Raw genomic sequence first — 15,364 nt, 5'->3', positions numbered from 1 at the left:
TCCTTGAAGTTGCAAGTGTGAGGATGTGAGCGACTTTGACAAGGCCCAAATTGTGGCGAGACGACTGGGTCAGAGCATCTCCAAAACTGCTCTCGTGGGGTGTTCCCGGTCTGCAGAGGTCAGTACCTACCAAAAGTGGTCCAAGGAGGGAACAGGGTCACAGGCGGTCAAGGCTCACTGATGCATGTGGTGAGCAAAAGCGGGCCTGTGTGCTCCGATCCCACAGAAGAGCTAATGTAGCTCAAACGGCTGAAAAAGATAAAGCTGGTTCTGATAGGTGTCAGAATGGTTCAGGAATGATTTGAGGAACACGACAGCGAGTTCAAGGTGTTGATTCGGCCTCTAAATTCTCCAGATCTCAATCCAGTCGAGCATCTGTGGGATGTGCTGGACAAACAAGTCAAGGGTCAAGGATGTCTTTATTATCCCCGAGGGGCAATTTGGTTTAGAGCCAGCAGTACCACACAACAATCACACAGACAAGAAAGGGGTTAAAATAAGAAACGCATCAATAGTTAGAAAAAGGCAATGACAACAAATAAATAAACATCACTGAGCTATTTATAAGGCTGAGCGTTTCAGTCTGTTTGTTCTACAAGTCGGTACAATGTAACGGCGGCCAGAAGGAAGCGCCAAGAAGGATGGTTCCCACTTCGCAACTTACAGGACTTAAAGGATCTGCTGCTAAGCTACCTCAGCACACCTTCAGAGGTATTGTGGAGTCAATGCCTCGACAGGGTTAGGACTGTTTGGTTGGCAAAGTGGGGACTTCACAATATTAGGCAGGTGGTCATAATGTTATGGCTGATTGGTGTATCTCCCTATTGTATATTTTTTCAATTAAATGTTAAATATATTGTGAAAAATACTCATCGCTATTTCCCCAAGCCCAAAGTGACGACTTCTAATGGCTCCTTTTGTACGACCATCAGTCCAAGACCCAAAGCTCTTCATTTTGTATCATAAATAATGAAAAGTAGCAGAGAAGTGTGCAAAAGTTGCATTTGAAAAATCGGAAAAGTAGTCTGAGACAGGGTTTGTTTCAACCACACGTTTGCCGAGTATTTAAGAAGCATTTAAGGAATACGATGAACACATTTAACACCACTTTGTTGTTTTGTTTCTCATTTAATCTCAAAAGCATATTTAAACAGAAGCAGGCTGCAAAATGACACGACAGTGAAGCATGAAGAACTCGATCGTCTATAAAAAAAAAAATCACATGATGAACCTCAATGACCTCACAGCTTTTCAAAATAAAACTCAGAAGTCCATTTAGCAAAAACACTCCCTGAATAAATGTACAAAATATAGTGATGTGGAAGTAGTACAGTAGTTTATACAGTATATTAAACAGCACACAGCAGACTTTTCGACGGGATGTTCCTCGAGGCGGTTCCTTTTCTAGAGCGGGGTTTCCGATACCTGCAAAAAAATAAATGAGTGTTTGAGCTGTAAAAGCTATAAAGAAGTATTATGACTGCTGTAGTGAACAAGGTGACTCACAAGGACTTTTATCTACTCCACTTTAAGTCTTGTGATGCTTCTGTCCAACCCTGTGTTTCCAAACAAGTTAGACACAGGCTTAGAAGTAACCGTTGTAATAAGATAATCAGGGGTCAAAAACACTTTACATTCTCTCTAACTGCTGTGTGTATTGATCCATTCACAATTTTAAGCAGGCTAACTACGGCGGCCCTGAAGGTCAAAATACAGGAAACACAGTAACAATGTTTTGTGACAGATTTTTGTGTTTTTTTAAGTATTGTTGTGCTTTTTGACTTTCAGGGCCACCGTACGTCTGTTGTGGATGAATCACAATGTTTTCAGTGGACCTCTAACCATTCCCAGAGGCCTATACTATGAAGCAAGTTCAATGTACTCAGGGTATCTTTTGGTTATCACTTAAAGGGCCAGTTCGCAGATTTTCAACGTCAGTCCTGTCGTGCTAATGCCATTATGGTAGGAAAAAAACGCAATTTGGCTCTGTGCCTTTGGAGGACGCAATCCGCTCTTCCAATGGTCCCAAGAAAACCGCCGCTAGACTAGGAGGCCAGGGAGCTCGCTAAACTACACTTCCTCAATCTGGGACGCCCCCTCTGATGTCATGTCTCGTTCATAATCGTCAGGTTTGAAATGTAGACTTCAGACCTGAAGATTTTTTACCACCGGTATGTTCTCATCCTATTTCGGATTCTGTACCGCTCTGAGCCGTTGCCAGCAGTGAAAACAATAGTATTTCACTCCAGCGTCTCTCGCTGGGCCGTTCCTTTCAGAGGGAGGGGCGCAATGCATGCTGGGTGTTGTAGGAATGTAGAATGGGCAAAACCACAAGCTGTTTGTACAACTTTCTCCACAGCTATGGCGCCAATTTCACTAACAGCTTTGACAGTGGCTTTTTCCAGGGGCAAATTGCTCCTTTATCAACTCAAGAGGCGGAGTCTGACATCAGCTCATAGATATATTTTAGAAACTCTGAGCAAACTGATATTAGATATTAAGAAATGAATCCAGACTGAAATCCACTCACTGACTGCAGGAAGGACAACAGAGTAAATGTGCAAACGAAGTCTGTATACGACATTTATACAGATTTAACCTCAGCCATATCAAACGGACTCATGGAGCCAATAAAAATAACTATAAAACAACAGTTTAAAGCTCACTTTTATATCTTATAAGTACAAAAGTACTCCAGGCTTCAGTGCTGTGATCAGTGTCTTTTGTATATCAGTAAAGCACAATGGATATCTTTCATATCAAAAATCAGACAGTAAAGCGGAAGTGTTTTACCGGTCTCTCTCTCCCTCCTCCCTCTCACGATCCGCTCACAGAGCTCCTGAATCAAGAGACCTGATTGGTCAGTGGGTGGTGCTTAGTTCAGGTTGATCTCTTATCTCGAACATAACCTGCTCTGGAACAGGTTAGGTGTTCTGCATAAGTTACCATGGCGATCAAGAAGTGAACCACCTTCGAAGTACTGTGAGTTAACCCTGAAGTTACATTGTTAATCACAAATCCTGTTTTGTAGAACAGGCCTCTGAAGGCTGACGTGTACACTTCCACACAATGCACGAAAGATGAGTTCATTAATACTGTACAGCATCTTTCAGACACAAGGTCATTTAAAGTGGTAATCTCGAAGATCTCAGTTTGGTTCTCTTTGGTGGCATCTATGGTGATAAACAGTAATTGTGGAAGCACACTTCCCAGATATCCAGACAGTGCTGCATGTGTGACGTCCACGGTCGGCTCCGGTTGTAACTCTTGATTTTCCTGGCTGACGGTCGCTTTCCTTTTCAGACTGTTTGCTTCATCTGAGCGTCAAATTTGTTTCTTTTTCTTTGGATTTTCACTTATTGTTGAAGGTCATAGGCTCAATCACCATTGTGTTACCTCATTTGGCGATAGATAGTGACTTAACAGACATTCATTTACATGAAAATCTTTGAGATTATTACTTTAAAGGGGCAAAGCAATGATTAAAAACAAGACATCAAGAGCCATTTAATTTGCCTTTAAAAGACAATTAAATCAAAGCAAAAGTAAGTTTAAAAAAATAGAAATTAAAAGAGTTATGTGTCTGATTTTTTTTAAAGCTGCTGGTTGAAAAAAACATGATTAACAAGATATTGGACATGAAGATTTAGTGACGATTGTTTTGTGCTCCGCTGAGGATAAAACTGGGATTCTCTATGAAACATTTAGTTCAGCTGCTAAAATAAAATAATCCACTTCAACAATTAAAAACATTTCAATGATTGAAAACAAAAAATGTTTCATTTAATTACCACACAAAAAAGGAAATCTGTTTCACTTTGTCTTTTAACTTCTTTTTTCTCGCATTTTAAATCTTCCGTACATTTTATCAAAGAATATGAAGGGACGTCATTTTCAATGTTAATAACCCCATGAACATCCCTCTGGCTGAACCTGATACTTTTAGCTGTAAGTAAAGTAAGTAAGTCCGCTGTCTCTTCAAACGTTTGCACTATGTGTCCTAAACAATGACGCTTCAGGGGGTTTAAAAAGCAGTTTGTAACCCTGAAGAAGCCCAGCACAGACAGAATGATACATAAATAGTTGACAGCTTACCGCATAGCCTTTTCTTATGTCCTTGTGTTTATCGAGCACGTGCAGCATGGCGTCATGAAGGGACGGGAAGAACATGGAGGTCTGAATCTCATCATCGAAGAACATACAGCTGTGTAGTGTCTCCAGGATGTACACTGTCGACACACAGGAGGCATGTTAAGGTAATTCATGCTTTATGTGTGATCAGTGCGTGCTATATGATGTGTTTCAGAGAAATACTGATGAGACTCACTGTCACAGGAGGCAATGTAAACATCCACATCTACACGGATGAACTCTTTGAGGGTCTGTGGAGAAAACGAGCGTGTGAGCAATGTGTGCTGTTAATCTACGGAAGCTGAGAGCGGCCATCCTCGGGTGTATTTTGTCTTAAACCTCGAGATCTTGAGTTAATTATTCAGTTATTTTGTTATCTCAACATAAATATAATTAACCTGTTGTCACGATCTCCTTTTTACTTATAGTTTTTTTTATCCGAGATCATGAGCGCAATGCAAACATTCATAGATGGCGTCTTCACAACTGCAGCAACTGTTTTTAGGATCAAGGAGTATGTATTATTGATAAGACTGAACATCAATCACTGTTAAGCTATTAATCTAGTAATGGCTGAAATCAAATTTATCAGACACTAAAGAAAACAAATCATTTGTCGTGATAAGGACAAATAAGGAGTACAGCTGGACGACAAACTGGACTGTATGTTTTAAGAAGGCGCAGGTCCTTTAACATCTGCAGGCCTCTTTTATGCACCTTCTATCAGAGTACAGTGGCCAGTGCTATGTTCTATGGTGTGATGTGCTGAGGAGAACGTGCACGCACATCAGACAAGAACAGAATAAGTAAACTGATCGGGATGGCCAGCTCCGTCGTTGGGACAGAAATGGAGGTAATTCAGCAGAACACAGTCACAGGCTCATTCCACCAAAATGCAGGACTGAATGATACAGACAGTCTTTCCTGTTAGCGGCCATCAGACTGTTTCATGAGCAGCAGACAATGTTCAGTTGCATACGTTGCATGCATTTGTAAATACATTCATGCACTGTATGTACATTGAGCTTTTTACAAGCCACTTTTGCACAATATATATTTTTATGACATTTATTTATTACTTACTGTGTCATGTGTAGTTTTTAGTTTGGTTTACAAACTGATTTTTATATTTTTACGTGTAATTTTTATGTTTTATGTTAAATCTTTAAAATTGTAATCGCACATCCCAGATTTTCTCATATCGTGCAGCATATTAGATTTACTGTATATCTAAACAGTTGACTTGTGATCTCATTATAACTAGGGTCTTTTTCTCACTTTAGAAATAAGCCTTTCATTTTTATTGTGATAAATAAATGAGCTAATTACCCCATTTACACGAGATAAGAAGCTTTGATGCCCTGGCATAATGAAATAATTAACTCGGGATCTCTATATAACAGGATTAAAAAAAGCATGGCTGTTCTCAGCTTCGATTTAAATCCTAAATTTGTGCATATGAAGGTATTTTTTGACTTTGTACCGTTCTGAGCCCCTTCAGAGCCGAGATGTCCAGGAAAGAGACAGCAGAGAAGTCCAGGATCAGGCTGTGGATGTCCACCTTCGGGACACTGATGTTGGCAGGAAGCTCTGCGTTCCAGCAAAGTTTGTTGGGAAGGTCTTTGACATCAGAGGGCAGATCCAGAATCTCCATGTCCACGTGAGACTCATCGGTCGACTGGGAGAATAAATCCCTCAAGCCTTTCTGTTTGACAGATTCAGGACAGGTGGATTAAAGCTTTTAGGAGCACCTTGAATGATGCAGTTTATTGTAGCACATTCATGATCTCACCTCTGTTATATTCACATTCCCTTTCTTCAACAGGTTCTTGATTTTCATGAGAGCCTTGTTCCGCTTCCTTAAAACTCTCAGAGGTTGAAACCCAACCTGGAACGACCACGTTCAGTCATTAGGTTCATGCAAATTTAAGCAAAGAAGAGGGTGAGCGTGTCGTACTTACAGCTTCTACAAGTTTGTCCTTGAAGAACTCGATGTTGGCGAAGAAGATGGGCGAGGGTATCCTGAAGATTTTTACCCCCTGAGGTTCGTTTGTCTAAGAAGAGAAATATCAAGACAAACTGAATGTGATTCAGAAGGAAAAAAACAGCATCACCTGAAACCTTTCAGCAGTTTAACATGTGTACTTACATGCAGGTAATCTTTGCGGTCTCTGTAGAGGTCTGTCCCTGAGATGTTAACCAAGACAGAACAGCGGGGGCTACAAACACATGAATATAGGTTTGTGTTGGTTAAAACATGGATGCTCTGATAGTGAAGCAGAACCTTTTAGAACTAAATGACTTTTTGGTATCTTAGATCACCACCTTAAAAACTTTTTTTTTCTTTTTACTACTTCTCATTTTAAATCAGCACTTTTTCAACAGGTTGTTTGACTGCTTTCGTTCCCTGGGCTTTGTCTTGCAGGCTACCCGACCTGAAGATTGTTAGGCTAGTATGCAGACTGAAAGGGATACCTGCAGACACTACTCATGTTTTTGGGATAAATTGAACATTATTTTTGTTCCATTTTAACTTTGTTGTATCTATTTGAATATATTTTATGTGCATATTCACATAAAAGGACATTACAATTGCTCAACAGTCAAAGTTATGGCAGTAAAGGACAGTGTTCCTTGTATGTTAAAGGAGAATTCTGGCATTTTTTAAACCTACTACTATTTTCTTTATTTATTTATATACATATATATTTATTTTACATATTTAAGGGTCTAAATGACTAATAGGAACAAAAAGTTTTTAAATTGCTTCAGTAGATTTCTTCAGCCTGAAGCCGCAAACAAAGTCCATCTAATAAAAGTGCTTATTTTTGCAACTGACAGGCTCAGATTGTTAGTCGAACTCCAACAACATTTCAGGAAGTTTCCTTACATAGATAGACCTCTTTTGTTCTGGTATGATTCCTTTTTTTAACCGAAAACAGACGTTAAATCAGTTTCTTTAAGACCGCAAGACTCCATTAACAAAAAAAGCAATTTTACCAAATAGAACACTGACGTTCATGGTCTACTGCTGCCTTGATCGCTCAGGTTTGTTTGTGTAATTGTGTGACTTTTGTGTTTTAAATCATTAGTTTGGATAAAACATAACATTCGTAAAACACAATGACTCAAAAAAAACCTATCGAGCACAGACCAGCGCTACTGTGTTCTGCAAGGTAGAATTGCTGTTTTTGTCAATGGAGTCTGGTGCCTTTGAAGAGAGCAACTTAACAGCTGGATAAGATATAAAGCAAGCATCTTACTGTATAATAAAAATAGGTTTATAGGCAGGGATCCTTTCTATAATGTTTCAGACACTTCAGATAACAATCTGAGCCTGTCAGTGGCAGAAACAAGCACTTTAAGTTAACATACTTTGACCTACTTGAGTATTTCTAAGAATTTAACCTGGTAGTTAAAATAAATTAAAAATAGGAAATATAGGGACCAAGTTTAAAACTACCAGGATCAATGCATTAGCAATACATTTAGTGTTTTTTATCCACTACAGTAAATATATGATTCTAGTTTGCATTTAACTGTGCATTATGAATTTTATAGTAATTACAATTGAGTCCTGAAGACGACAGTTAGCAGCTCCAGTCCCAAGCCCACGGCCAGACCGAGGTCCAGTCCCAGCAGAGTGGCACCCAAACATGTTCCCATCCACACCACCTGGAGACACACGCCTGAGGTCAAACACTGACAGAGAACAGACTGGGCAAAGTCATAGCCAAGTTATGTCAGTTGAACACCTACACATTCTATTCTGTCCCTCCTCCACAGGTACGGGATCTCTCTGAACTGCATCAGCATGCCCTTCAGGTTGACGATGACCACGGCTCCAAGAACAGACTGGAGTCAAGTCCGACAATATGATGAAGAGAGAAAAAACATTTTTAGACAATCACACAGCTTTTTCCCATATATGATGGGAAAAAAATCAATGGAACGAACATCACAGAGGGGAGCCTCACCCTGGGAAGCGGCTCCAGCAGGAAGCCAAGTGCCAAAGTTACAATCATCGCCATAAAGGCTGAGAGCAGCCCTGCAATCTGCATTTGTAACAAAAGTTAATGTTTCATTGTAACGTGCCATTGCAGAAACAGCATGTGACATCAAACAGGTTGTAAAGCAACAATAAATCTTTTTGGAATGACCAACCTGTGTTTTCCCTCCTGAGCTCTCCTGCACGGCCGACCTGGAGAGGGCCGTGCTGGCTGCAAACGACCTGAAGCTTGCACCAAATATGTTGCTAACCCCAAATGCAATGAGCTCCTGGGAACAGACCAATGACAAGGTATCTTACACCTCTGGCTACAAACCTTTTTTGACTTGAATGATCCTACTTTTGTCTACATCGAAGCTCACGTGCAACCTTGAGATAAAAGCAATAACAAATTAAACTTTGTGACTTCCTAACCAAAATTATGACACATTTTATTCTCTTACACTTTTAGTATCAGTAACCAATTAACCCATCTCCCTCTGTCAGAGCCAGAGAAGGAAAGACAGGGTACATAAATAAAGTCTATAACTCACCTGGTTCCCATCGATGGTATAATCATGTTTAATAGAGTAGACTTTGGCCACAGAGAAGGCGACAGCAAACCCCACGATGGCCATGGGAAACGCCTCCACAACGCTCTCCTGGAAGACTTCCACACTGGGTGCAATGGGAGACTCATACCTGAAAGATAATTGTGGGGAGTTGTGCAGTTAATGACTACAGAACCCGCAAGCGTCTCGAGCCAACATCGACACAGCAGGTGATTGCTGGGTTGTGGGTTAGCCAACTGTTGTTACAGTTGCAGCTGCAACGCTAACATGCAGGGACGATGAGACGGCCTCCAAAAACCAGCTCCCATGCTACAACAGCAAACATCACCACAACAGCATATCTTTGCAAACAGTACGCTGAATATGCATGAGCAATATTTGTGTCTTAGAAGCATTTAGTTGTGTATTGGATCTGAATTGCACACCCTACCTTTAAATACAATTTTAAAGCACTATTTTCATTTTATGGTACTTTATGTTTCCCTTTCTCTCTACGTCTCACAGGGAAACGTTTAACTTGTTACTTCGCAGCTGTTTTGACTTGTAACTTTTCATATTAAGATTGTATGTAAAAACATATGATAAGCTTCATAAAGGGCTGTCAGCTCTGGTACACATAAACTCCACATATAAAATCTTTACAACAAAGGTTTAGTGCTGGCTAAAAGCAAACTCATTCATAGCTTTTGTCCTTGAAGTGAGAAATTGCAGCCAGCTCCTGAGGGCATCTTTCTTTCGTAAATTAATAAAAGACAGGAATAATATCCAATCCTATGAGATATTTCTTAAATATGATCCAGAAAATTCTCACTTTGGTTAAACATTAGGAAGCACACTATGTTTAAATCGTGTTTAATGTTTTAACATTATTTAACTTTTCATACCAAACCATTTTTAATTGCCGTACTGTGGTATTCTGCAAATTATAAGATTTATTAAGTTATATATGTCAACACATATCACTCAAAAATGTGAATAGAAACAAAACAGCAACCAGTTTTATTTTTAACCAAAAAAACCTACTGATGAATGAGCAAACTTGAAACTTACCCACTAACCATTTTGCCAACGATTTCAACACCAAATCTCTTGTTGAAGTTGAAACCATAGGACACCCCACAAGCTATGATAGTCTGTGAAAAGAGGAAGCATGTTAGAGTTAGAAACACCTGCTTCTGTTGGTTTTCATTCATTATGCAGAGACTTCAGACGTGCTTGAGGTAGAGCAAGTTGCCTTTTTTTGTTTATTGACAAAGTTGCTCAATTTACATGGAGGACACAAAAGCATACTTGTGCTTTTGAGTTATGCAAAACGATGGTTTAATGCCAGGCATGGTTTAATGGGACACTTTAACATTACAGAGCAATCGATAATGTTAATAGTAACATTGTGCTTTACCCTATACAATGTCTAGTTCAAAAGCTGTCGGGAAACGTCAGGTATCAGAGCGTCCTTGAATACCCAGACAAGTGAAGGTGTTCACAATTGAGACACCAAAAAATAATGTTGTTAATGTGCAAAACAAAAATAGGTCTAAAGTTGTGTTATACTTTGGAAAATGATAGAAATGTAATTTGTAGTTATTAAGATAAAGTTTGAAGGAGGAGTAACATCCTCCGAGGATTCTCTCACCATGATAACCTCTATGGGAATGGGAACAGGCAACTTGGCTTTATATCTGTCGTTCAGCTCCTTCACAATGAACACCACCACCATGATCACTATGGACATCACCAGGTCACAGATGTTGGTGGAGGTGATCTGGACAAAGTTCTTCTCCAGCGTCTGTACAAAAGAAGCCAACACAAGTTTAACCAGCACGTTGAGCCAACCACAGAAAGATGCTAAAGAAATCATAAAAATGTCATAAAATACAATAAAACTGCTGCTTATAAAACATTAAGTCAGGCCACAGTGTGCCACTGTACTTTGATTCATCAGACGATCCCAGATTATACTGAGAGGGAAGTGAACTTTCACAATAACCACAATAAACCTGATTAAATGGACAAAAAGATTTCACAATTATTGCTCGTCTGTTAAAACATATGCATGCTCTTATAAATTGTCTATGGTACTGCTTTACAATGAATTCATATTGAATAAGACCATCTCACAAACAGACCACTGTTTTGGAGCTACATTAGCTCATCGGTAGAGTTACTCCTCTTGGGGCAACGCTGAAGGACAATGGGCATTCCTAAAATGTTACTGAAGCTTGGTCAAGAGGCCAGGCAGAAGGAAATATAAAATTTCTACCAGTTGGTAATTTCAGAAGACTTTAAAGTAACTTAAAAGTTTAGGCTAATTAGCTAGCTAGCTTCCTGCCAGATTAAGCTGGCCTACTCCAAGGAGAGAAATTATTGGCTGCTAAACTCAACATATGTTTTCAGAGGATGAAGACAAATACCAAAACAGTTTGTACATCAAAACAATACCATAATTCCCCGCTTTTAAAGGAACAATTAAATATACGTTGCCATGAGTCAGAAGATGATTCGATTGTCTGTGTGATAAATATGAAGCATCAGCCAGCAGCTGGTTAGCTGAGCTTATCTTAGCATAAACACCACAGATTAAACAAACAAGTAACGATATGTTAATGGATGAGTTTAAGAGGTGCTTGCAGTTGGATTTTGTTAAAATTTGTGAAAGAATTAAGCTAGCTGTGTCCCTTGTCTCCAGTCTTTGTGCTAAGCTAGGCAAACTGGATGCTGGAAGCAGCTCTATATTTCCTTTACAGACCTGAGAGTCGTATCGATCTTATCATCTAACTCTTGACAAAAAAGTGACAATAGTATATTAACTAACCAACCAACAAAGTTTGTGCAATTTTTTCAACATTCAGACTACTTTTTCCTCTCAGAACTGTTTGCACATTTAAAGCTACAGTTGATACAACTTGTACGAATAATACATTCGTTATACTCAGTCATATTCATCCTAGACTTACATATATGACGGAGAGTGGACCACTGATGCCTGGGACTTCCAGCCCCAACACAAACTTGAGCTGGGACACCAGGATGTGGACAGCAGCTGCTGTGGTGAAGCCAGACACCAAAGTATCCGAAAGGTACATAACGATAAATCCCACCTGCAGAACACCCATGGCAAGCTGCAAGGGACAAAAAACGAATGATATGCTTTGGTATGGTTTGGGTTGTTGTGGTATGATACGGTATAATTTGATATAGTTGGGTATGGTGTGGTAAGGTATGGTATTGTTTGGTGCGGTGTGGGTGGATGTGGAATTGAATGATATTGTACAATATGGTAAAATGGTGTGGTGTGGTATCTTAGGATATGGTTTGGTATTTGGTCTGTTATGGTTATACATGGTTTGGTGCAACAGGGTTTTGCGTGGTATGGTATGGTGTGGTGTGGAGTAGTATGGTATGGTCACTCTGGACAAAGAGTTTAATCTACCTGGAAAATCCCCATAAGGAAGGTGACGGAGGAGGCCACCAAGACTCTCTGCTGGTCCTGGGTCAGGTCCTCAAACCCGGTGATGTTGGCCGCCGGTCCTCCATCTGGGACCAGGCGGGTCACAACAGCGCCCACCATCAGGCTCAGGACTGGGAAGGATCCTGCGTAAAGGTGGGTGTGAAAGGTTTGGAGGACACAGATCAGCCATATGACATCCAATCTTAACTGATTTCTTAGAAATGATAAGGGAATCAGAATTGCATTACATACCCACAGATATATGTCTTGATGTACCCAGGAAGAAGTAGGTTAGCACGGGGAAGAAAGCTGTGTAGAGGCCATAGCTCGGAGGCAGCCCGGCCAGCAGAGAGAAGGCCAGTCCTGAGGAAGACAAAGATTTATGGATACTTAGCATGCCAAATATGTCTAAGTGGAGAATTTATCAAGAACATTTTTTTTCTGACACATGTAGTTGTACATATAAGGCGAACAAGTGAAGACCAGAAAGAAGCTAACTGTGTGGGTACAATGGCCAATAATCTGAGCATGCATTCAGTGCCAACTTCAGAGAAAGTGTTTTATGAGCTCTAAGCCAGCGATTGATAGTCCAAGGCAATACTCCGGACACTGCAAATCTTGTGATGATCATACGGTACAGCAAATAAAAGGTCTCTTTAATACTTGCACTTTATATGGATCCACCAAGTAAGCCTCCACAATGTGCAAATAATATCGTTTTGGAGCGTAACAAAGAACCACATAAACATTTCTGAGTTGAAAGTCCGTACTGGTTTTAGCTGCTTTGAATGCACCAGAAATGAAAGGACTGTGCTGCCACAGGCTCAGGCTCAGACTCAGCTCTCACCTTGCATGATAGCCACCAGCCCAGTGCTGACTCCAGACACCAGATCCCCCAGCAGCCATTCTCTAATTCTATAGATCCTCATCCAGCCAATAATGGGCAGAAGAGAGAGCACCGCATTCTTGGCACGCTTTGCATCACAGCTGGATTTAACATAAATAAAATTCAACTCTAAATTCACAACTTCACCAAACGTTCAATCACAATCAGACACTTATGTAGTAAAACATTTCAAATCAATAGTGCAAGTTTTCGAGGCAAATCAAAGACATTGATCCTTTTCTTTCACGTACGTCAGATACTCTTTCACATGGTCCAGGGTGGTTTTGCGCTGCCTGAAGACTCTCTCGTGATCCTCGGCAAAGCAGTCCTCAGAGTACACCGATCGTGTCACCACATATTGTTTCCTTAAAGTCACCATCCTTTCACTTCAGGTGTCTCGAGGAATCTTATCCCACAAGATATGAACGTTACTGAAAATAGATCCCTGAAAGAACCTTTGCCCGATGTTTTCCTGTACCACGCTGTATGTATGTATGTTTATCTAATCTGTGATCTGAGATCAACCTCATCTCTGCGCTGGTTTTGTCTCAGCTCTGTTCAATCATTAACAGGCAGATTTATGAGTCATTGTGTTGGTATGACATTTTATTTCCTTTTTTTGTAAGTCACATTAAAGTGAGATTATGGTTTGGAGGTATTCCTAAAAACTAACTGTTTTGGCGAAGTTTCAGTGATTGGTTTCATGTGAAATGTTAATTTTCTTCCTATTAGAAGTCTTTGGTAATGATCAACAGGGACTTGACAGCTCTTCACATACTTACACTGGGGCTATTTTTCCCTGATTTGAAGCTCATATTGAATCATAGAAGTGGATTTTAATGTACTGCTGACCAATTAATTTGCAGCTAATAAGACAATGGAATTTGGAGCGACATTGGGCCATGTCGACTTTACTCTAACCCCAACCCCTCACCACCATGTTCGTTGACGTTTATGGTCCATCTCAGAATATTCCTGGACTTTACTGCAGACGTTGAATTTTTCCCACAAAGATTTATCATTGTATGAAGTTGTTTGAGCAAAGAGAACTTTTATGGCATGTAAAATATGGATGGAAACGTATGGCTTGAAAGGGAATACATAAAGCAGTAAACAGACATGTACATGTCTACACATGTGAACTTATGATCTGGGTTACTGTGTTGAAAAGGGCTTTTATAGGATTCTTTTAGACCTCAGCATTAAATATGTTTATTATATAATGAGTTTTTAAACACAGAAAGACTGTGCTTTTTACAAACTGGAGCATAGTGTTGATGTTTATGTTCATTATTCTCAGTTTGGGGGTTTTTGGTTCTTAAAATGCAAACTACTAAAACACTACTTTTATCTTCTGCTGCTAGCCACTAACAATATAACATTTCCTTGTTGGCCATAGACTGTATTTAAGGAGTGGACAGAGTCATGATGACATTGCACATTGATCTGTTGACTACCACTCTGAAGAATTTAGTTGGTATATTTGCTGTCGCCATCTTGCTTTTTGGAAACCAGAAGTGACCTTATTTGGACGGCAGGTTGGATACAGATTGTTACGCTGTAGTCCTGCCCCAAAATCACATCCTGCTTTATCGCCTGTTTAACTCTAAATGGGACCATGATTTATTAAATGAACATCATGATGTGTTAGAGAAGACTTGAAACTAGAGATTGAGACCATAAACTCAAAATGTTTACTGAGTTATTTTCTCGTAGACTTCTATACAATCTGACGTCTCTTTGCAACCAGTGTGGTTGACCCCTGCTGGAGTTTAAAAAGAATGTAGGTTTAAGACACTTCAGAAAAGGCTACATCCACTAGAGTCTTTGGTTAACAATGATGTCTTAGAGCCCGATCAGACAGACGCGTTTTAGCAGCTGGGGAGGTTTTTTTTTTTCTTCTTTTTTTTAAAAGATTATTTTTTGGGCTTTTTGCCTTTATTCATAGGATAGCCGAAGAGAGACAGGAAATGTGGGGAGCAGAGAGTGGGGGATGATATGCACCAAATGGATCGGCAGACCGCGAGTCGAACCTGCCCTCAGTGCGATGAGGACTGTAGCCTCTATACATGGGGCGCCTGCTCTACCAACCGAGCCAAACCAGCGCTCCAGCTGGGGAGGCTGTTTTGTCATTGTTTTCAATGAGGGGGATTTTTTTTTTAACGCTGCTTTTGAGAGAACGCTACAGGCACCTCGAGTTGAAATAACTTCAACTCAAAGCAGAAAAGCGCCCGGCGTCATGGGCCAATTGGATGAAAGGAGAGGCGGGCCTTCTGTCAGTTTACAATATGACGGTTAGGTTAATGACATCTATGATTCGGTGGTTGCCTTAACGACAG

The 15,364-nt window shown here is 40.1% G+C and overlaps 1 protein-coding gene across 1 annotated transcript; it reads right to left on the bottom strand.

Annotated features, from left to right (window-relative positions):
• Positions 1–342: 342 nt before the first annotated feature.
• On the bottom strand, positions 343–13,404 carry LOC138599884 (chloride anion exchanger-like). The gene is made up of 19 exons (XM_069671639.1): positions 13,277–13,404; positions 12,987–13,126; positions 12,392–12,502; positions 12,122–12,282; positions 11,646–11,810; positions 10,325–10,477; positions 9,742–9,824; positions 8,674–8,821; positions 8,296–8,409; positions 8,109–8,186; positions 7,891–7,986; positions 7,700–7,806; positions 6,281–6,350; positions 6,093–6,185; positions 5,924–6,019; positions 5,615–5,836; positions 4,328–4,382; positions 4,096–4,229; positions 343–387 (listed from the first exon to the last, which is right to left on the bottom strand). The coding sequence occupies exons 1-19, from the start codon at positions 13,402–13,404 to the stop codon at positions 343–345; spliced, it is 2,199 nt and encodes a 732-aa protein (XP_069527740.1).
• Between the last annotated feature and the right edge of the window lie 1,960 nt (positions 13,405–15,364).

This window comes from Semicossyphus pulcher, unplaced genomic scaffold (assembly GCF_022749685.1).
Source record: "Semicossyphus pulcher isolate SPU_LCO1_2020_fin unplaced genomic scaffold, fSemPul1.0.p SCAF_20, whole genome shotgun sequence".
Classification (NCBI taxonomy): domain Eukaryota; kingdom Metazoa; phylum Chordata; class Actinopteri; order Labriformes; family Labridae; genus Semicossyphus; species Semicossyphus pulcher.
This window is presented reverse-complemented; position numbering and strand designations above follow the sequence as displayed.

Bases quoted from the DNA above. Each gene is read 5' to 3' on its own strand.
- LOC138599884 (XM_069671639.1), bottom strand. From the start codon at position 13,404: ATGGTGACTTTAAGGAAACAATATGTGGTGACACGATCGGTGTACTCT. The intron at 12,503-12,986 runs GTGAGAGCTGAG...TGTCTTCCTCAG, and splicing joins GCTGGTGGCTATCATGCAAG to GACTGGCCTTCTCTCTGCTG. The intron at 11,811-12,121 runs GTAGATTAAACT...TGTCCCTTGCAG, and splicing joins TCCTTATGGGGATTTTCCAG to CTTGCCATGGGTGTTCTGCA.